The sequence below is a fragment of the Bufo bufo genome, chromosome 8 (assembly GCF_905171765.1).
Source record: "Bufo bufo chromosome 8, aBufBuf1.1, whole genome shotgun sequence".
Classification (NCBI taxonomy): domain Eukaryota; kingdom Metazoa; phylum Chordata; class Amphibia; order Anura; family Bufonidae; genus Bufo; species Bufo bufo.
In genome coordinates, this window is record NC_053396.1 from 127,217,885 (window position 1) to 127,240,706 (window position 22,822).

Genomic DNA, 22,822 nt, shown 5'->3' on the forward strand with positions numbered 1-22,822 from the left:
CCATGGCTGCGTAACTTGCTAAACTGTTCGTGAAACATATATTTCGTGTGCATGGTTTACCTGGGCATATGGTTTCTGATCGGGTGTCCAGTTTAGCTCCAAGCTCTGGCAAGCTCTTTGCAGACTGCTGGAAATTGACCTGGACTTCTCCTCCGGTTATCACCCCCAAACCAACGGGCAGGTAGAGCGGGTCAATCAGATATTGGAGAATTACCTTCAGCATTTTGTTTCAGCTCAACACGACAACTGGGTACAATTGTTACATTGGGCAGAGTTCTCCTACAATAACCATACCATCTTGGACTTCAGGAAGCGTGGTAAGAGAACTTACTACCCGGTGGATTGGGAGGGCTTCGGTCCGGAAGAGAGGTCTTGGGAGCCGGAGGAGAATATTCATGCTCTGGACTTGATTAAAAGCTTCTTGTCCCGTTGTGGACTCAAGAAAAGGGAGCGTAAGGGTGGGTACTGTAACAGCAGCTGCTGTACGCCGATGTTCCCCCGCCTATTGATGTGGTTCCGGACAACGCGCCCAGCGGTGACCTGTGGCCGGTGCTTCTCATTTCACCGCTGCGGTCCTGGGCTATGTTTCTGCTATTGCTTCTAAAGATTCCACTCCACAGCTTCCACTCAGCCCTGGTCACAGCCTGTGTTCAGCTGGTTTCATGTTACACTGCTGTAAGGCCGGAGCGCATCACTCCCTGGGCTGTGTGGGTTAGGTCAGGTGACCTCGCTGACCTACCATGGCTCTTCTGCAGGTACTAAAGTGTTTTAGCCCTCTTCCCAGATGCCTCAGTGTCAAGGTCCTTGCGTTTGTTACTTCCTGATATTCATGTGTGCTCCTGACCTATACTTCGTTCCTGGATTCCGCTTATCGTCTGATCCCTGCCTGCTTGCTTTACTCTCCTGTTGCCGAACCGGATTGCCCGACCTGTACCTGTGCCACCTGCCTTGACCTATTGCTTGTCTGACCACGTCTCTGCCACATCCTTCGGTCTTGCACCTTTGCTCCTGGTAACGTCTCTGCTCGCCTGTCTATGCTTATACTTAAGGTACTGTAAGGGATTAGGTAGCGGGGCTGTCGTCTCCTGGGTAGACAGGCACAGTTTAGCAGGCACACCGAAGCAGTTACAGTCCACACGGCAGGAACTTCATTTAACTGACCTCAGCCAGTTTTATTGTCAGGTTGAGGTACAGAACATAAAATATAACAAACTAAAATCCTAAGCCTGTCCGGCTCTAACTATACAGCATGAACCCTCCCTGACCAAGTGCCGGCCTAATACCAAGCACCCAAACAAAATAGCAAAGTCCGTACCTCTTGAAGTGCTCTCACAGGCTCCATGCAGGTAACCTGTTCCCAGGCTGAGAGAGCTGTGTCTGCATTCTCAGCCTTATATCAGGCTAACACACCTGAGGAGTAATTACCTGACAGCCCAAAACCTGGACTGTGCGGATGGAGTGGGGCCCACCCTTCTCTCCCCACTCCAGCAACACAGGCCCTAAAAACAGGTTTTATGCAGACCCGAATTGCAGAGACCTCTCCTGAACATTTCCCTGGTTGCTTTTAAATGACAGAAGTGAGGAATCTTGGGCACACATAGACCCCGTCCACTACTTCTCCAGACACTCTGTCACATATCCTCCCCCCCTGTTTCAGACCCGGGGCTGGAACACATCTGGACATCAGACAATGTACACGTGACAAGGCATCTGCATTTCCCATTTGGGTCCCTGGCCTGTGCTTTACAGTAAACTGGTACTCTTGCAGGGCTAAGAACCATCTTGTTACCCTCCTATTTTTTTCCTTATTCTCACACATCCATTTTAAGGGAGCATGATCCGTGACCAATTCAAAGTGACGGCCAAGCAAATAGTAGCGGAGTGCTTCCAGGGCCCATTTAATAGCGAGGCACTCTTTTTCCACAATTGCATATTTTTGCTCATGGTCATTAAGTTTCCTGCTCAGATACAGTACAGGGTGTTCTTCTCCATCCCGTACCTGTGACAGTACTGCCCCCAGTCCCACCTCAGACGCATCAGTCTGTAGGACAAACCCTTTCTTAAAGTCTGGGGTTATCAGTACCGGCTGAGCGCACAGGAGGGTTTTTAGAGTCTGAAATGATTTTTCCGCCTCTTGTGACCACTTGACCATGACAGAGTCTTTCCCTTTTGTCAGGTCCGTTAATGGGGCTGCAAGGGAAGCAAAATTAGGTATAAATCGCCGGTAATAGCCTGTAATCCCCAAGAAGGCACAGACTTGCTTCTTGTTTACCGGTTGAGGCCATCTTTGTATGGCTTCGATTTTGTTTAACTGGGGCTTTACTAGGCCCCAGCCTATGATATAACCTAGATACTTAGCATCTTCAAGACCAATGGCACATTTTTTGGGATTGGCTGTGAAGCCTGCCTCACACAGGGAATTGATAACCGCCTGCACCCTAGGTAGATGGGATTCCCAGTCTGGACTTTGGATGATGATGTCATCCAGATATGCGGCTGCGTACCGTCTGTGGGGTCTTAAAATCTTATCCATCCATGCAAACCAAACGGCAAGACCACATAATGAAACAACCCATCAGGAGTGGCAAAGGCAGTTTTCTCTTTGGCCTCATTTGTCAGGGGAATTTGCCAGTATCCCTTGGTTAGGTCTAGAGTGGTTATATACCTGGCATTTCCCAGCCTGTCAATGAGCTCATCAACACGGGGCATTGGGTAAGCATCAAACTTAGATATGGTGTTCAACTTCCGGAAGTCATTGCAAAAAACCTCCAGCTGCCATCTGGTTTAGGGATCAGAACTATAGGACTGGACCACTGGCTATGGGACTCTTCAATTACCCCAAGTTCCAACATTTTCCTCACCTCTTCAGAGATAAGCCCTCTCCTGGCCTCTGGTATTCTGTAGGGTCGCAGCTTAACCCTTTTCCCTGGTTCTGTAATGATGTCATGTTTTATGACAGAGGTGCGACCTGGGATCTCTGAGAAAAAATCCCTATTCTTAAAGAGGAACCCCTGCACTTCTACCTTTTGTGTCTTGGCCAGGGAGTCGGGTACTGTTACCTCTGGCAACAGGGGCTTCCCAGAGCACCGCTGCTCTGGTGGGAAGGAGGTGTCAGCCGCAAGTGATAGTCGATCTTTCCACGATTTTATAAGATTGATGTGGTATATTTGCTCAGGCTTCCTCTTACCTGGTTGACGGATTTTATAGTTTACCTCATTTACTTTCTCTATCACCTCAAAGGGGCCTTGCCACTTAGCCAGGAATTTACTCTCTACCGTAGGGATCAGTACCAGAACCCGGTCACCTGGCGCAAAGGTACGTACTCTGGCACTGCGGTTATACACCCTTTGTTGTGCCCCCTGAGCCTGGGCCATATGTTCTCGTACACTAGGCATCACCGCAGATATACGATCTTGCATTTGTGCCACATGTTCTATGACACTTCTATAGGGGGTAGCTTCTTCTTCCCAAGTTTCTTTTGCTATATCTAGCAGACCCCTAGGGTGGCGACCATATAGCAACTCAAATGGGGAGTAGCCTGTAGAGGACTGAGGCACTTCACGGATGGAAAACATAAGATAGGGGAGAAGGAAATCCCAGTTTTTCCCATCTTTGTCTACCACTTTTTTAAGCATGGTTTTTAGAGTTTTATTAAATCTCTCTACCAGTCCATCAGTCTGTGGATGGTAGACAGAGGTACGCAGCTGTTTAACTTTGAACAGTTTACATAACTCCTTCATGATGCGTGACATAAAGGGGGTACCCTGATCTGTTAGGATCTCTTTTGGTAATCCCACGCGACTGAACACCTGCACCAACTCTTTAGCTATGGCCTTGGATGACGTATTACGTAAGGGTATAGCTTCCGGGTAACGAGTAGCGTAGTCCATGATTACGAGAATATGTTGGTGGCCTCGAGCAGATCTTACAAGGGGCCCCACCAGATACATGGCTATTCTCTCAAATGGTATCTCAATGATTGGTAGAGGTACCAGGGGACTACGATAGTGTGGCCTAGGAGCCGAAATTTGGCACTCGGGGCAGGTGTCGCAATAGTCTTTAACATCTTTATGGACCCCAGGCCAAAAGAACCTTTGAAGGACTCTGTCTGTAGTCTTTTCAGCTCCCAAATGCCCCCCCCATAAGGTGACCATGAGCAATATCTAGTACCGTTCGTCGGTACACTTTAGGAACCACCAGTTGTTCCACCAGATCCTCTCCCCTTTTTACCACTTGGTACAATAAGTCATGTTTCACAGCCATATGCGGGAAACAAAGTCTGCCGTCCGGTTCCACCAGTTAACCATCAATAGACTTCACATTTTCCCTGGCTCTAGTAAGGGTGGGATCTTTTAATTGCTCAGCACCAAATTGCTCTTTCCGTACTGCCAGGTCTGGCAAATTGTCATTAAAGGAGTCTTCCCTCTCTGGACTGCTCTGACCCTCTTCTATCCCATCACTATGGTCAGAGACCTCAGGCTCCCCCACCATGACAGACAAGGGAAACGATTCACCATCAACAGAAGTCTCTCTTAAATACCCACACCTCTCGGTACCCAGTGGTAGGTCATCTCCTTCCTGACAGGCATTTGAAAGTTTATGTTCCCATAGCTGCCAGAAATGTGGGAAATCCCGCCCCATGATGACATCATGCATTAACCTAGGCACTAAACCAACCATAAATTTTCCTGCCCCGAACCGGGTATTTACATCTACCACAGCAGTGTTATAATTACGGGTGTCTCCATGTATGCAGGTTACCGCAATGGCTTTAGTTTGCCATTTCCTGGGGTTTACCAAATCCGTTTTTACTAGGGTGACCAGACTGCCTGAGTCCAACAAGGCACTCACATCTTTACCTTCCACCGTAATAACACACATTTGTTTCTCCCCCCCAGTATTTGATAAAGCCACACACGCAGGCTGAGCATACAGTGATAAACGGCGGTTTATATATGAGGCATCACATTGCAATGGTTCACCATACATTGGGCAATTGGCAACAACATGACCTGGCATTTGACATCTGAAACATTTTATTAAGTCCCTATTAAGTCTCTTATAGGCCACAGACCTCCCTGGCACGGCTTGCCAGCTTCTAGAGCCTGGGCCTCCAGTCTCTCCACTTGCACCCACAGATATATCACTTCTGCCAGCCCCCTTTTCCCTTAGAACAGTCTTACCAGGTAGTCCTGGAGATCTCCGCTGCAGGGCTGGGGGGCGCTGTGGCAGACTCAATAGCTCCTCTGCGGATGTGTACCTCTCCACCATCTCCACCATCTGGTCAGCATTCTTGGGGTCACCATGGCTCACCCATTTGCGCAAGGTAACGGGGAGGGCCCTTAAGTACCGGTCCATCACAACCCGTTCCACCATCTGAGGGCCTGTCAGGAACTCCGGCTGCAACCACTTCTTGGTCAGGTGTATGAGGTCGTGCATTTGGGAACGTGGAGGTTTATCCATACTGTAGTCCCAGTTGTGCACACGCTGTGCACGGACCGAAAGAGTAACACCAAGGCGTGTAAGGATCTCCTTTTTTAGCATAACATAGTCCATAGCATCATGATTCTCCAGGTCAAAATATGCCTTTTGGGGTTCTCCTGAAAGGAAGGGGGCCAACAATCCGGCCCACTGTGCCTTTGGCCAACCCTCTCGCTCGGCAGTCCTTTCGAAGGTGGTCAGGTAGGCCTCCACGTCATCTGCGGTTGTCATCTTTTGCAGAAAGTGACTAGCCCTTATGGCGGCATGAGGGGCCTCTGCCATCCCTGGGACCCGTCCAGCGACACTGGTAAGTTGCTGCACCACAACTGCTAAGGTCTCTCGGTCTTTTCTTTGCGCCTCTTGTGCAGCCTCCAGTTGGGCCGTCAGCCTGCGGCTGGTTTCCTCAAGCACCTTTTGCTGTACTAGGGTAGCCTCCCGCTGCACTCGGGTAGCCTCCTGTTGAGATGCAACAGCTTGCAACATAGCTTTAACCACATCCTCCATTTTCCAAGAGGCAGGAAACATTTGCACAGCACAAAAATGGACTCTGTCCCTTTAAATGTTCAGTTTTTTGTTTTTTTTTCTTATGCCAGAATTTGGTGTGCCGGCATCCTCCACCAAATGTAAGGGATTAGGTAGCGGGGCTGTTGTCTCCTGGGTAGACAGGCACAGTTTAGCAGGCACACCGAAGCAGTTACAGTCCACACGGCAGGAACTTCATTTAACTGACCTCAGCCAGTTTTATTGTCAGGTTGAGGTACAGAACATAAAATATAACAAACTAAAATCCTAAGCCTGTCCGGCTCTAACTATACAGCATGAACCCTCCCTGACCAAGTGCCGGCCTAATAACAAGCACCCAAACAAAATAGCAAAGTCCGTACCTCTTGAAGTGCTCTCACAGGCTCCATGCAGGTAACCTGTTCCCAGGCTGAGAGAGCTGTGTCTGCATTCTCAGCCTTATATCAGGCTAACACACCTGAGGAGTAATTACCTGACAGCCCAAAACCTGGACTGTGCGGATGGAGTGGGGCCCACCCTTCTCTCCCCACTCCAGCAACACAGGCCCTAAAAACAGATTTTATGCAGACCCGAATTGCAGAGACCTCTCCTGAACATTTCCCTGGTTGCTTTTAAATGACAGAAGTGAGGAATCTTGGGCACACATAGACCCCGTCCACTACTTCTCCAGACACTCTGTCACAGTACCTACTCAGGTACCTCCTGGTCTGCCCGGACCAGCTGCCACTGACTCTGGGATTGCTCTGGAGTAGCCCCTGGCAGCTACCCTAACAGCTCAAGTCTATCCTCACCATCAGAGGCTCTAGTGAAAACCAGGAAGTTGCCTAGACACGCCCCTCCAGAGTATAGCCAGTCACACCCGCTGATCCGTGACACCTGCCCCCTGGTCTGTTTGGATATGTTTTAGGGGGGAGGATTTTACACTCATTGATAAAAAAATATATATATAATTGACTTGGAAATGTGAGATTGCTGCAAAACTGCATGCAGTTATGTCTCAAGGTCCCTTTACACACAACAATATTACAGCAGATTGTCGGGAAGGAAGAGAGAAACAGAGACATAGCAAAGTTGAGTTTGCCTGCAAGTTTAATGCTAAAGCCTGCTCGAACCAAGACAAAGCCTGAAACTGTTTGGAGAACGTTTATTGAAAGTTAAGCTGCCATTGAATTTCATCTCAAGGTCTGGACTCCAGTTATTCTCTTATTCCTCAATTGTTCCCCTTATTTATTGCTTCGGAGCCAAAGCCTGGGGTCCAGCGGTATCCAGGTAGGAGCACCGTGACACACATAAAGAGAAATTTTAGGCCACACTATACCACTCGGCATTCCTACACTTGGGATGCGCGATATAGTAGGGCCCTGGGGGAGGCCACCCTCTGCAGATACAAGATGAGATACGTTTGGGCATGGAGGCATACAGATTCCATATGGTATCCTGCAGCACATCTGCCAAACATGTTGCAGCTGGGCCTGTAGATCCTGCACACTCATAGGCTGCTGAAACTGACTTCCCAGCTGGTCCCATAAATGCAACATTGGCTATAAATCTGGCAACCAGGCAGGCCAAAGAAGTGTTACAATCTGGCAGAGACTTTCTTGGGAAACCCTTGCTGTGTGTAGGCAAGCATTATTCTGCTGAAAAATACCAGTTGGAATACCTGTTATGAGAGGCAACACATTTGATTGGTGAGCTGTTAGTGTCCCTCGTATCACTACTGTAACCGACTGTTGTTTGTAAAGGCTCCCCAGATCATCTCACCAGCAGCTTGGGCAGTGTGTCACTGCACAGCAAAGGCAGGATTGAAATGCTCACCACCAGGCCTCCATACTCGAACCCGACTATCATTAGATGCCAAGCAGAACCTGGATTTGTCACTAAAGGCATTTCAGAAAATGAAAGATGAAATCTGATTAGTTGCCATGGGCAACTAAAACAGATTTCCTTTAGACCAGTTTTGATAAATCTCCCTCAATCTGTCTGATTGGTGGAGCCCAAACCCTTTAGAGATTGTTTTGTAACCTTTTCCAGCCTTGATGAGCATCAACAATTCTTCTTCTGAGGTCCTCAGAGATCTCCTTCGTTTGTGCCATGATACACTTCCACAAACATTTTGTGAAGATCAGATTTTGATAGATCCCTGTTATTTACATAAAACAGGTCATCCACTAACACCTGATTGTTATCCCAGTGATTGAAAACACCTGACTCTAATTTCACCTTCAAATTATCTGTTAATCCTAAAGGTTCACATACTTTTGGCACTCAGATCATTTCCCTCAATAAATAAATGACCAATTCCTATCTACTTTTAGATCTTGTGTGAAAATTTTATGTAGTTTTAGGCCATATACACCGAAGAGCAAAAGGGTAACAATGTTTAAACTTTTGACTTTCAGGCTCCATATCTCACTGTCCACTACAGCTTCGATCTCGAGACTACCACCATTTTATAGATAATGATCTAGACTTTCTATTATTTAGCATATGATTAGTTATGCAGATTCGTCTCATGTAACTGCATTGTTACTGTTTTGCTCCAAAAATTCTACATTTTAATTTAAATTTTTTGTTAGTATTCTTTCCTTCTAGGCATGCTGTCAATCAGATTCAAGCATCTCTCAACTGAAATCTGTTTCCAGGTTTCTTCTAGACATTCCCAATGTTGGTGCATACTGGTCAACTCACTTGAGTACAAATACAGCTTTTTCTTCAACTCTACCCACAAGTGTTCAATTGGGTTGAGGTCTAGGGAATGTGGGGACCAGTCCAGCACCTCTAATTCATTGTCATTTAACTATGATGTATGTTTAGGGTCATTGTCGTGCTGGAACTCTATATCGTCCATTTCTTACCCATAGTACTCAAGTGTACTAAGTAACTTGTCTTGTAGGATACTCACATATAGCTCAGCATTGGGACCACCATCTTGGTCAAGTATCCAACTACATTGGCTGTGAAATAACTCATATCATCAGGCTTCCTCCACCGAACTTGACAGTTCCATTAATTTCTTGATCTGTCTGCCCCCTTTTCTTGTTTCTTCCAGACCCATTTGCACTCATCAGAGCCAAGTTTATTGACTTTCGTCTCATCGCTCCAAATCAGCTCCAACTCGAGCTGATGCTTCTTATGACGATATTGAAGTCGAGGCTTCTTCACCTTTTTTTGGGCCACAATTCCAGACTTGTCTAATGCGCGTCACATGGTGCTTGCATGGACGTCTGTGATCTCACTATTACGAAGCATACAAACCACCTCCACTGCCGTATTTGTCGCGCCATAAGTGATAGACCATGTGATGTGCTGACTTGTTGACGATATTTTTCATGGACGTCTACCTCTTGGCTTTGGAATGGGCGAACCTCGTTTCGTATATTTCCAACTGTCATGGCACTCACATGATGCAGTTTGACAATTTTCTTGGCCGACATTCCGCTATCAATGAGCTGGATGATGCTGTTTCTCTTTTCTTAGGAAATCTTCTTCATGGCTACTCCTGGATTCAAACCAGTGACCTTTCGCTTGGGAATCAACCTAATAGCATACTGAGCAATTAGGGAATGTGAGAACAGGTTGCACTTTGTAGTACACAATAACAAAAAGATTGTTTTACTACCAGAAGCAAGACAGTAACAATGCAGTTACATGACAAGAATCTGCATAACCAATCATATGCTAAATAGTTGCAAGACTAATTTATGTATGAGATCGCCAAGATTTTTGTCTATAAAATGATGGTAGTCTCACGGTCGAAGCTGTAGTGGATGGTGAGATATGGAGCCTGAAAATCAAAAGTTCAAAACATTGTTACTGTTTTGTTCATCAGTGTACAGAATATAGCACTGCTCCTAATAATTTTAACACAAAAACTATAAACTGAAATCACTGATAATCCAATCCACTCAAGCACATACTTAATTTTTCATCTTGAAAATTTTATAAATATATGTTTAATGCAATTGAAGTTATTCAATGTATATCGTGTACAATTTTTTATTAAAAAATAAACTTCTCACTTGGTCAAATATTTCATCAAAAGAAGGACGTCTGTCCGGCACTTCATTCCAGCACTGTTTCATGAGCACAATGCACTCCATAGGAGCATGGTCCGGAGACACCACAGGGCGGCACAATGGAGGTGGTTTTTTAATCTTTGTGATAATTTCTGAAATGCAAATTGTATTAGTGTTTTGAATATATATACTTTCCTGAAGTATACATAATGTACAGATACATCTAAGGGGCAGTGTCCATCATGTTTTTGCCCCATGTTTAACCCTTTCAGGCCTGGAGTTTATTTTTTATTTTTGCGTTTTTGTTTTGCACCCCCTGCCTTCCCAGAGCCATAACTTTTTTTTATTTTTCTGTTCACATAGCCATATGAGGGCTTGATTTTTGTGGGACAAGTTGTACTTTCCAACACCACCATTTAATATTGCATATGATGTAGTGGGAAGCGGGAAAAAAATTCCAAATGGGGTGAAATTGCAAAAAAAAAGCAATTCCACCACAGTTTTGCGGGTTTTTTATTTACAAAGTTCGATGTACGATAAAACTAACCAGTTAATTTTATTCTACAGGTTAGTACGAATCTGGTGATACCTTATATGTATATTTTTGCTTGCATTTTGATAAAAATATATTTTTTTGTTGCCATATTTTGACCCCCATAACTTTTTTGTAATTTTTTGCGGGGCGATCTGAACTTTTCATTGATACCATTCTGGGGATTGTATGACTTTTTGATCACTTTTTATAAAAGAAAATTTGTAGAAAATGAAGCGGCCAAAAACGGCGAATCGGCCATTTGGACGCTTTTTTCCGTTTTGCTGTTTGCCGTATGGGGAATATATTTTTATGCCATAGGTATGTTCGCACATCGCGACACCCATGATGTGTATTTTTTTATTTTTTTTAGTTCTTTTATTTTTATTTTGGGAAAAGGGGGTGATTTGAATTATTATGTTTTTTTATTTAAAAAACCTTTTTTTTCTTTTCCACTTTTTTATAGTTCCCATAGGGAACTATAACATGCAATCATTAGCTTGCTATTATCATAGACTCCAATGCACTTGCATTGGAATCTATGATGATTTTACTACTTTCCTATGGAGCCCTATTACAGGCAAGGGCTCCATAGGAAATACTATGCAGCAGCCTCCTGTCATTCACAAAGACAGGGGCTGCTGCACACATGCTCCGGCTCCTCCGATCGCAGCACGGGGTAGCAGGAGCATAACCGGAAGCGCGCGCTTTCGTTTTTCAGCGAGCTCAGATGCCGTGGTCAGGATTGACCACGGCATCTGAGGGGTTAAATGTCTGCGATCGGCATTACTGACGGTTGCGAACAGGAGCTGCGGGTGTCTGCTATAAGAAGCATTCAATAAATATGTACTCTGCACACCTAGGATCCGGTGTGGGTGCCTGTGAGAGTGGTTTAGACAATATAGAGTTAATCCACGGCACTCCAAAAGATTTGTGCAAAATAAATTTTCATATTTAATTCTTAGTTTGCAGAATATCATTTGTGTACAACCAGAGCAATTCATTTATACATCATAAGTATCAAGCCATATCAGACAAATAATCCCGGATGTTTCGGTCATTGCGACCTTCTTCAGCGGGGTCTTATGGCAGAGTAGAGAGGCAGGCGCTGGATCCAGCGCCTGAATGCCGGATCCGTAATTTTTTCTAATAGGAATGTATTAGTGCTGGATCTGGCATTCAAAATACCGGCGCATGGTAAAAATGTGAAAAAAGATACAAGACGGATCCGTATGTCCGCATGACAAGCGGAGAGACGGATCCGTCCTTGCAATGCATTTGTGAGACGGATCCGCATCTGGATCCGTCTCACAAATGCTTTCAGTCAGCGGCAGATCGGTGGATCCGGCGGGCAGTTCCGTCGTCGGGACTGCCCGCCGGATCACACTGCCGCAAGTGTGAAAGTAGCCTAAGAAAGAAAATATATGCACTTTTTATAAAGAACCAGGCATGAGGTTACCGATACAAAGTATACATAAAGAGGCAAATGTTAGAGCTGCTTAAGGCCTCTTGCACACGAACGTGTGCGCCCCATTGCCGTATTGCGGACCGCATTTGCAGATCCGCAATACACGGGTGCAGTTCCGTGGGCATTCCGCATTACGGGTGCAGACCCTTTCACTTGAATGGGTCCGCAAATCCGGAGATGTGGAATGGTGCGGAACGGAACCCTACGGAAGCACTACGGATTGCCTCCGTGGGGTTTCGTCCCGTACTTCTGTTCCGCAAAAAGATAGAACATGTCCTATCTTTTTGCGGAACGGCCAGATTGCGTTAAGTGAATGGGTCCGCGATCCGCTGCGGCTGCCCCACGGGGCGCACACGTTTGTGTGCAAGAGGCCTAATTGAACTATTGAAAAACATTTGGGCAGGTTTGTATGATACATATGTCGCTTGCTTAATAATTATTAGAAACTGTGAGTATGCAAGAGGTCAACAGATAACTTTGGACGTACAACATAAAAAGTTAACCGATGACCAGCAATATAAACACTAAATGATAAACATTAATCCCCATCAACAACTTATTCAACATGTACTTACCTTCAGGAGTTAGATCTAAAGTACAAAACGGAGGCCCACGCACCACTACCTCTTGCATAATTATGGAAAAGCTATAAACATCTCCATTAAAACTGCCATGCAAAGCTGCGTGTGAATCTCTCAAAAGCTCTGGTGCTGTCCATAGTAACTCTGTAAGAGGAGGAAAAATGGCAAAATGTTAAGTTGGAAGTCTTACAAAAGCATTATTATGATGTAAAGTTGTGCCCATATGTTTACACACCCTAGTCAGAATATGTATGATGTATACAATTTTTAAAGAAACAGTGAGTGACCAGACAAAACGTGTGTCTACTATTTTGAATTTCTTCAGATTAAACTACAGTATGATGCATCATAGAATCACCGTAAAAAAGGAAATAAGAGTTTGTCTATAGTTCTTAATACTGTCTATAGCCCCCTTAATTATCAGTGACAGCTTGCAGTCTTTTATTTTCTCATGTGGTAACAAGCCTTGAGATCACTTAAAGTGATTGGTTTTTAAGCATGAACAGCTTTCTTCTCAAAGTTACGCAAGGTGAATGACGTTGAGGTCAGGAGACATTGATGGACATTCCAGATCCTTCACTTTCTTCTGCCGCAGCCACTGAAGGTCATGTAGGAAAGTCCAAGGGCTACTCAATGCAAATTTCTGCTGCAATATTTTCTGCCATCGATGCTGTCAAACTTCAATTTGCTGCTGTCCTGTAGTATATCCCTATCATTCAAATACCTTGTTGACTCCTCTCTAAAGAAAGCATTTATGCAGAGACCGTTACTCCAGATTATTTTGTTGCAGGAGGCTTGAGGCTTCTCGAACTGTTACTGCGACTATAACCAGACTGTTCTGTGGAATTGGCCATGGCTTTTCTCTGGCACCTCTACCATGCAGCTCATTTCTGTGCATGCTACAACATCCTCTCAGCTTTTTTCACATAGATCTGGATTTCAGTTGAAGTTGCTTGTTGGTTTTTCTTTGCTTCCTGGCAATTGTGTCTAAAATCCCTCTTTGGTATACCTGACTGTGGCTTTGTACTAACAAACCTCATCATTTCCACTACATGATCAATGGTTGAAAATAAAATCTGTTCATATTGACTTATGACATAATAAGGATGCATACTTACCTATTTCATCCCCCATCACTTCCAGTGATGCTGGTCCGATCCTCCCCAAGAGGCTTTATTTGTTTGGCTGCAGAGATGACATGACTGTATACTCCACATGACCATGGCAGCCAATCACTGACCTCACTGTTCATGTGCCATATAAAGCTGAGGCCAGTGATTGGCTGCAGTGGTGTCCTGGGTACATGAGCACATCAATGCTGCAGTCAAAGAAATGACGTGATGGCTGCAGAGGCAGGTGAGATCGGAGCACTGGAAGTGGCAGGCGTGAAATAACTGAGTATGCATTGTATTTTATCACACTTGCTGCCTTAAGGGACATTTGAGACAACTGGGATAACCCCTGAATCACTCTGGCCGATCATAGAGAGCTGTGCAGCAGCAGACTCCTCTCCTCTTCCTGCACTCATCAGTACAGCAAGAAAGCTGGAAGATACAGGGAGAGCAACGGGGGAGTTTGAAGATGTGAGTTCCCACTTGACCCAAGGTATGCTGCCTTAACCCTTCCTGTGCTCTCCACCAGGGATACTAATCTTAACTTTCACTTCCATAAACCACCAGTAATATAACAAGGATATTTTCACTATTCTAGACTACCAGGGATCCTTACATTACCCCATTCATTCTTAATGACCAATGTAATCATCTCACTGTCATAGACCACCAAATATACTGACATAAACCCTTTCACTACCTTAGACCATCATGAACACCAACATTAAGCCTTAGCTACTCTAGACACCTGAAATTAACTATTTCACCTCCCACAACACTAGGTATGCTGACATAAACCCATTCAGTGCCCTAGACCACCAGGTAAACTGATATTAACCTTTTTACTGTCATAGACCACAAATTTTAATAAAAAAATATTTTTTTCTAGAATACTAGGCAAATAGACATTCACCCCTTCACTGCCATAGGCAACCAGGCATAAAGAGGCTTAGCAGGAACACTGCAGAAAGTTACAGATGGGCTGCAGGCAGTAAGCCCTGAATAAAAGAGTGGGGGGCAAGCTATATCTTTGCACTAGGGCCCATGAGCCTTCTGCTATGCCAATGTATGAAGTCAGACTGACTGTAGAACCAGTAATAACCACATATAATTTTTCTGCTTTTAAGTGCAACTGTTATTTCAGTTTATTGTTAATATAGTGTAGGGCTAGGGATGTTAAACATTCTTGTAGTATACAGTACTTAATTAAGGAAAGTTAAAAAAATAAAGAGAAGGAGCTAGAAATCGCCTGACTGTTGTGCCAAGGGATTAGAAATAGAACTATTGACACATTAGGACTAGGGCAATAAAAAAATTATGAAGGTAAAATAAAAAAGAAACCCACCAATGGGAAACATTCATCAAGGTCCACAGACTTCACAAGTTAGGCACAACAGAAATAAGAAACAAGAAAAAAGTCAGCTCACCAAAACCAGAATAAACAGTGCACGGAAGAGAATCCCAGCTCGTCATGGGATATAGCAAATGTTCAAACAGCAAGAAAAAAAAAGGTTCTTCGAGCACTTAAATAAAAATCAAGCCATTTACTGTCACACGTTAACAAACATATCAAAACAATATTGAATCTTTCTCTTAAATATGTTTTTAATGTGTGACAATAAAGACTTGATTTTTAATTAAGTGCTGGAAAAAGCTTTTTTTCTCACTGTTTGGACAATAAAAATAACACCACCAACAGCCGACTGCACTGTAAACAATACCGGCAGAGGGGACCACCATGGACCCAGACCATAGAACAACAATAATAATGACTAACAATACTCAAGAAGGGGACAGAGGATAAACTCAAGACACCAATCCCCCACACCTCTAACTGAATCCAACAGTGTTGGACGGCTGAGTGTGGCTCCATCTGGCGAGCTGACCTGGCACGAGAGGTGTGGAGGATTGGTGTCTTTATCCTCTCTCCCCCCTTTCAAGTATTGTGAGAAGGGAGCCTTATCTAATGTCACCCTCTGACTCTCCACTTGCTATATGAGCTCCTCTATTTACATAGTCCTTTGTATTGTAAATAATAAAATATGCTTTTTGTACTAGAAAACAGTGTGTAATAGCAATATGTGAAAGAACAGTTTTCCAACGCTTGGATAAAAACTATTTTATTATTGCAAAACATAGTACTGTGCTGTCTGTGCAGAACATTACATCTACGTGTTTCAATTTCAAGCACATACTGTGCCCTTGATCTCAAAATGCACAATATGGAATTGCACGTAAATGTAAATCCAAGTTGGACCTATCGCTGTACAGACTCTCCCTAAAATTTCCATGACTCACATGCCTTCAGGGATAAACCCAAACCAGATTACCATAAAGAATGTTGTTATGTCTCATAATATTTCACATACACTACTAACATTTTGCAACATAGTATGCAAAAGATGGAAGAAGAACTAATTTCTCTCTGTATTAATAAAAGTATAATAAATCACTTCTATAATTCCAGTCTGCCAGATAACTAGAAGCTAAACAAAGTATCCAGTACGCTTCCCTGTTTAAAATATATATATTTTAATTTACTACTCTTATCTGTTTGTACACTTTTTCAATGCCACAAAAACAAAAAGTCTTCAAAGAACCATTGTGCACTTCAACAAAGTAAACAGAAAGAGATGTGGGTGTTAATTCATCAAGAGGGATCTAAGCTTAGATCTATACTGCCAACTAAGGGGCACATTTATTAAGACCGGCGTTTTAGATGCTGTTCTTAATAACCCCTGCACTTGGCAGTGGATTTGCAAAAGTTATGTACAGTTGAGCTGCCGTACCCCAGAACAGCCACTAGTGTTCAGACGTGTGGTGTGCTGGGTACCTACACTGTTTACCTCCAGAACCTATGGCTACTGCAAACAGTTGATTGGTGAGGGTGCCGGGTGCCAATGGATAGGTCATCAATAGGTTAATCCCAGAAAACCCCTTTAAGAATGAGTTTATGTATGTAATTATAAAATTTTTATATTTACCAAATGCAGTAGGTTCTTCATGAGCAATTCTCTGAGCTTGTAAAACTTCATTATAACCATAATCAGTGACTTTTAAAACAAATCGTCCATCTACAACACAGTTTCGAGACTTGAGTCGACCATGAACAAATTTTCTGTGATGCAAATATTTCATGCCCTAGATAGAACATATATGTGCAAACATATTTATTTCTTTACCAAAACACAACATAATATATACCTACCACCATTTACACTACAACATCAAGTTAAAAGTAAGACCATTCTCGAAAACTAGGTCTCCATCTATTAAATCTCTTCTATTATCTATGTGTCTTCAGTAGGCATGTGAAGTATCGGGACTATAAATTTCTCTGATACCGTATATACTCTTCTAACCCAAAATGAGCAAAAGCTAATGGAATTTGAGTGTAGGTAGACAGACTTAATATGATATTTAATTTGAACTCAACTCTTCCATTTGAAATGCAGAAAAGTTTGGGTAGAATTGTCCCTTAAATTGGGTGAAATTGATTCTAGAATTGTACAATATAGTTTTGTATGTGAGCAGGAGCACAGGGTATTATACCATGCAGATTGTGATGTGCATGACTATTACTGTACTTTTAAAATGTCCATAACATCCATTTGTTTCACTTGCAGACAACTAAAGGACTGCTTATAAAAGTCATAGGTTGGGTTCTGAACAACCAGATGGCCTGGCTATGGTCTGTGCTACTCCTGAAAACCATGAAGCCGACAAATGTTAATTCAACTATGTATTTTAGATTCTCAAGGTTATGTACATGCAACCGATCACTGCCAAAAAGAACGATTGAAATATAAAACTCTTAATCTTTATTAAATATTCATTTAAAATAACAGACAGGAAGGATTGATCCTCAATCAATCAGAGAATGAATAGAAAATATTGATGACAACTGGAATATCGCTGGAGGTGATCACGGTAGTAGGTCTCACTAGCAAATGTTTAATGCTGGGGGAACAACAGTCCCAATCAGAGGGCTATATTATGATGTGTTGGTTGAATGGCGCGAAATAAGGGCCACCAATAGATCTCAAATAAAACATATATAGGAAATGTGTACATTTAAGCCCTCTGGATATACCATGCGCAGTCTGAAAATCCATTGAGCTTCCTTTTGTAGCAACCTCCTACTAAAATCGCCTCCCTAGGGGACCTTCTGACCACCTCTACACCTTGGAATTTGATCGCATCAATATCACTCTCATGCACATTAGCCACATGATGCGCGATGGGAGTATTCACACAATTGCGAATGTCATTAAGGTGCTCACCAATCCTCCTGCGAAACTCCCGAAAGGTCTTGCCTACGTATTGTTTCCCGTATTTACATGTGGCTAAGTAGACCACTCCCTTAGTTCTACAATTGAAAAATGATCTGATGGTAAACATTCGCTGTGTTATAGTGCTAATAAAGCTATTTCCTAACTTTACAGCATTGCAGGACACGCAGTTGCCGCCTCGATAAGTGCCAGTCAAATTAGTGGTTGCCATTGGAGATTGCTGAAAACTGTGGACCAACCTATCTTTTAGGTTCCGGCCCCGGCGATAGGTAATTGCCAGTTTGTTTTCTACCAGATGTCCCACATCCGGATCAGACTTCAGGATACCCCAATATCACATCTCACGTACATTTTCATGTGCATCATCATAAGTTGCAATGATGCGCATTTGTCTATCTGCCGGCGTGTCCTTCTTCGGTTCTAATAGGGTGTTGCGATTTATCGCTAGAGAGTGGTGGTAAGCTCTAGCCAGTACGGGTTGTGGGTATCTTCTATTTCTAAACCTGATTTGTAGGTCTTTGGCTACTACTCGGTAATCCACCACCCTAGAACAATTATGGCGTAGTCTCAAAGATTATCCTTTGGGAATACCTTTTTTCAAAGGCAACGGGTAGCAGCTATCCCACCTAGCATTACTGTTTTAATTAAGGTTTTTTGCACGTTTTTACAAACGTTGTGTTTTTAAACCACTATATCAAAGTTACCACTCTATTGACCATTTTTATCGCCAGCAGGCTATTACTTTTGAGGTTATTGGCGCCCGATACAGGTCTATTTTTTCTTACGTTTTTTTTTCCCTATATAGAACCTACCATTAGCCATCTGGCTCCAGGAGAAGTATATGGTGGGTTCAGCATGCATGTTGGTACTTGCATCCCTGGATCCGATGAAAGCTGTAATGGCACCGGACGGGGTTACAAGCAAAGTGTACTTGGCTTGCATGCTGACCTGCATTCCCTGGATTTTATGTGGCTGTCATGGCCCATGAACAGGTAGGAACAAGAGTTAGGGACCACTCAATTGAGACGACCTTGACGCGGTGAGTGGCTTACTATGCTTTGGCCAAAATATAAACCAATGTCTCATCCAGCATGGAGGGCAGAGTGCTGGATGCAGTGTGCGATCACATTTGCATTTTCCGTTTGTATATGTATTTCGCCATAGTGATCTGCACCTGCAGGCAGGTTGTGCTGACTCAACCCCCCACTTTTTTTCTTTGTAGCATATATTGGAGGCGTGGCGATCTCCTTTGAGTCAAGCACACCTGACCAGTCAATCTGTCCTGGAGGCTGGTTTTAAAGTCAGTATAAAACTGAGTCTGCTGATATAGAACCTACCATTAGCCATCTGGCTCCAGGAGAAGTATATGGTGGGTTCAGCATGCATGTTGGTACTTGCATCCCTGGATCCGATGAAAGCTGTAATGGCACCGGACGGGGTTACAAGCAAAGTGTACTTGGCTTGCATGCTGACCTGCATTCCCTGGATTTTATGTGGCTGTCATGGCCCATGAACAGGTAGGAACAAGAGTTAGGGACCACTCAATTGAGACGACCTTGACGCGGTGAGTGGCTTACTATGCTTTGGCCAAAATATAAACCAATGTCTCATCCAGCATGGAGGGCAGAGTGCTGGATGCAGTGTGCGATCACATTTGCATTTTCCGTTTGTATATGTATTTCGCCATAGTGATCTGCACCTGCAGGCAGGTTGTGCTGACTCAACCCCCCACTTTTTTTCTAAGAGGTAGTATTTGCTGAAGACACCTATAAGTGAACCAACCCTATCAACCTATGGCTATGATACATCGATTATGTCCTCATTTTGTGTTGTTCCCCCAGCATTAAACATTTGCTAGTGAGACCTACAACCGTATATATTTGCACCTTCATATATCCCCAAGACTATGAGACATGTTAATTATAAAAAAAAAAATTCTGATTACTGTTTCTGATGTTTTCCACCTTACTCTGGGGTGAATAATAAGCATACCCCCCTTGAAATGTGCATTTCCATCTAATTAGAGTTATATACATCATCATGTTCTACTACACTAATGCACATGCTTCGTCATAAGAATGAAAAGTTCTGTTTTAATGCAAACCCCCCTGCCTTGCAACTGAGAACCGCCATATAGTCCCTTCATATGTAGAGTGTGTTTACACTACTAACACCATCGCCTCTGAAGTGAAGCCTGTCAGGTGGGCGGGAGGGAGTGACAGCATAGCTGGTGTGGTGACATTGGTAGTGAGTTACTATTAGGCCACTGGCTGATCATACTTAACTTTTTAAGTCCACACCTTATGTTCATTATTGACTCTCCAGCAGCACCCACAGCTGATTGGATGTTACATTGCAGCACCTAGGTATATACCAGTTAATGAGCGCTACAGCATACTAGTCTTTCTATACACTTTATAGTTTGTTTCATTGTACTAGGTAGAGATCAACTGTGGGAAGTTATTCATGACAACGGAGGCTGGTTTCAACAATACGGAGTCAATGTTCCGTGGGAATGTATTGATCACTAAACTCCCTGATAATAGTGAACACCTCCAGCGATATTCCAGTTGTCATCAATATTTTCTATTCATTCTCTGATTGATTGAGGATCAGTCTTTCCTGTCTTTTATTTTAAATGAATATTTAATAAAGATTAAGAGTTTTATATTTCAAAGGTTCTTTTTGGCAGTGATAGGATATTAGCATTGAACATAAACCCCCATATTATCTTTCACAGTGAATTGATTATGTACATGTAATTTTCAATTAGCAAGTGATGCGCCTGATTCACCCAAAAACTGCAAACTTTAATTCCATGTGTTTAGCCTTAAATTGAATGATGAGACATGAAGATTGAGGCACTGAAAGATATTATAGAAGCATTTATATTACAGTATATCAATCCAATAAAAGTTCCTTTGCTAATCAGAAGTGAATAAATTGACAACTGGCTATTACCATTCTCTTATCTTCTACACAGTCTGACACTGGCAACACTGATAAGCCAATGTCAAACTATGCAGAGGCACATCCCCAACTGTTGACACCAGTTGTAAATTGTATTATAAATTCCTTGGAGGAATAATAGAGGAATGGGACAATTTAGAGTTCTAAGAAAAGATGCTCCAGAATTGTTTCCTCAAGAATGCAAGTATTTACTCTAGATGGTACAGAACACCAGAATTTCTATACAAAAGAGGTCTGTCTGATTCCCAGGAGTGCTGGAGATGTGGTGAAGGTGTAGGCTCTCTATCACATATTTGGTGGGCCTGCCCCTGTATCACCAAGTTTTGGGAGGAAATAAACAAAGCAGTCAAGAAGATAGCGGTACCAGATTTCAATATATCCCTAGAGATGGTAGTTCTTTCGAAACCCGCTAACCATTACACACCAACAAAGAAAAACCTTATGTCTCATCTGATAGCAATAGCTAAGTCTCTTATACCATTGCACTGGTTAGACATACACCCTCCCACTCTTCAAGAATGGAAGGCGAAAGTAGATCAAATCTATAACTTCGAAGAAATGACTAGCTGGATAAACAGAAGTCATGATAGCTTTCTTAAGATCTGGAATCTGTGGGAGATAGTAAAAACTGATAGTTGAGCTCCACATAGGAGAGAGTGAGTTGTTAAGGGATGACTTAATGTAATAATATGAAAACAGGTATTATACATCTGGAAATGATTCAGATTTCTCTGAGCAGGATATGGGAGAATTGGCCCCCCCCCCCCCTTCCTTTTTCCTCTACACCCCCCCCCCCCTCCTTCCCTTCCTTTTATGTTTTTCTCAGAGGCCCTGATTTTATTTTATAGAGTAAAATCATAGCTAGACAGCTGGGGTTCCCAGGTATAGATACATAAGGGCTCTTATGTACAGATTGAATAAAATATACCTCTATGGCATAATACTCTATTAACTTAAATAAGTTTGTACACCATTAATGATATTCATCTGATGTAATTTTTGGTTTATATAACTAATTGATGCCTCTAAGAAGTTACTTGTTTGCAATGAAATTGCTTTTTATGTCTGGAAATGATTTGAAAAATTTGGAAAATAAAGAATTTATAAAAAAAAAAAAAAAAAAAAGAATGCAAGTATTTACTAAAACAGGCATGTCAGAAGAGGTGGGAAGTCCCTGAGGAGACATGTACTTATGTCGTACCTTTCCTGTCATGAGTAAATAAAACTGTTTGATAATACATGAAACACATGCATTACAATGTAATTTAGTATATCGCAAAAAACGAAGTCATTAAATTGAATCTTTTTTGAAAGTCTACAAAGTCTTAACTTACCTTAATTAGATCCAACAGAAGGGAGGATTTAAACATCCAGTCCAGTTTAACATCCTCATTTCGGAGAAGATCCCCCAAACTGCCCCTGGAACAAAACTCTGTGACAATAGCAAAAACCCCACAGTCATGGAAGAAACCTAGGAATGGGTTCAGATTTTCATGACGCATATCCTTCATCTGTCCATAAGGATAAACCAAATATTTAAATAAGCATGCAAAAAAATTATACGAACAGAAAAATATTGCTCTAAAGATTTATCATACCATTTCAAAGACATCACTTGTTCCAGGTTTAAGTTCTCCAAAATCTCCAGAAGGGAATTTTTTCATCCATACCCAATCACCCTTAAAAAATAAAAAATATACATTGATAAGATAATTTAGTTTGAATTCAGAACAATATATCGATTTTTAGGAATTTTGAGAAAAAATACGTATAATTATTACGTACAATTATTGTAAGTATCGTGATCTACATCAAATTACTAAGTGCCTCGCAATGTGAACACATACA

The 22,822-nt window shown here is 42.7% G+C and overlaps 1 protein-coding gene across 1 annotated transcript in view; it reads right to left on the bottom strand.

Annotated features, from left to right (window-relative positions):
* The window catches only part of GUCY2F (guanylate cyclase 2F, retinal), a 139,121-nt gene that overhangs the window by 13,409 nt on the left and 102,890 nt on the right, over nt 1-22,822 (bottom strand). The window contains exons 10-14 of the mRNA XM_040406322.1: nt 22,573-22,653; nt 22,309-22,485; nt 16,697-16,853; nt 12,595-12,744; nt 10,023-10,171 (exon numbers count right to left, since the gene is read on the bottom strand). Of these exons, the coding sequence (XP_040262256.1) occupies nt 10,023-10,171; nt 12,595-12,744; nt 16,697-16,853; nt 22,309-22,485; nt 22,573-22,653 (714 nt within the window). The remainder of the gene's footprint in view (nt 1-10,022; nt 10,172-12,594; nt 12,745-16,696; nt 16,854-22,308; nt 22,486-22,572; nt 22,654-22,822) is intronic.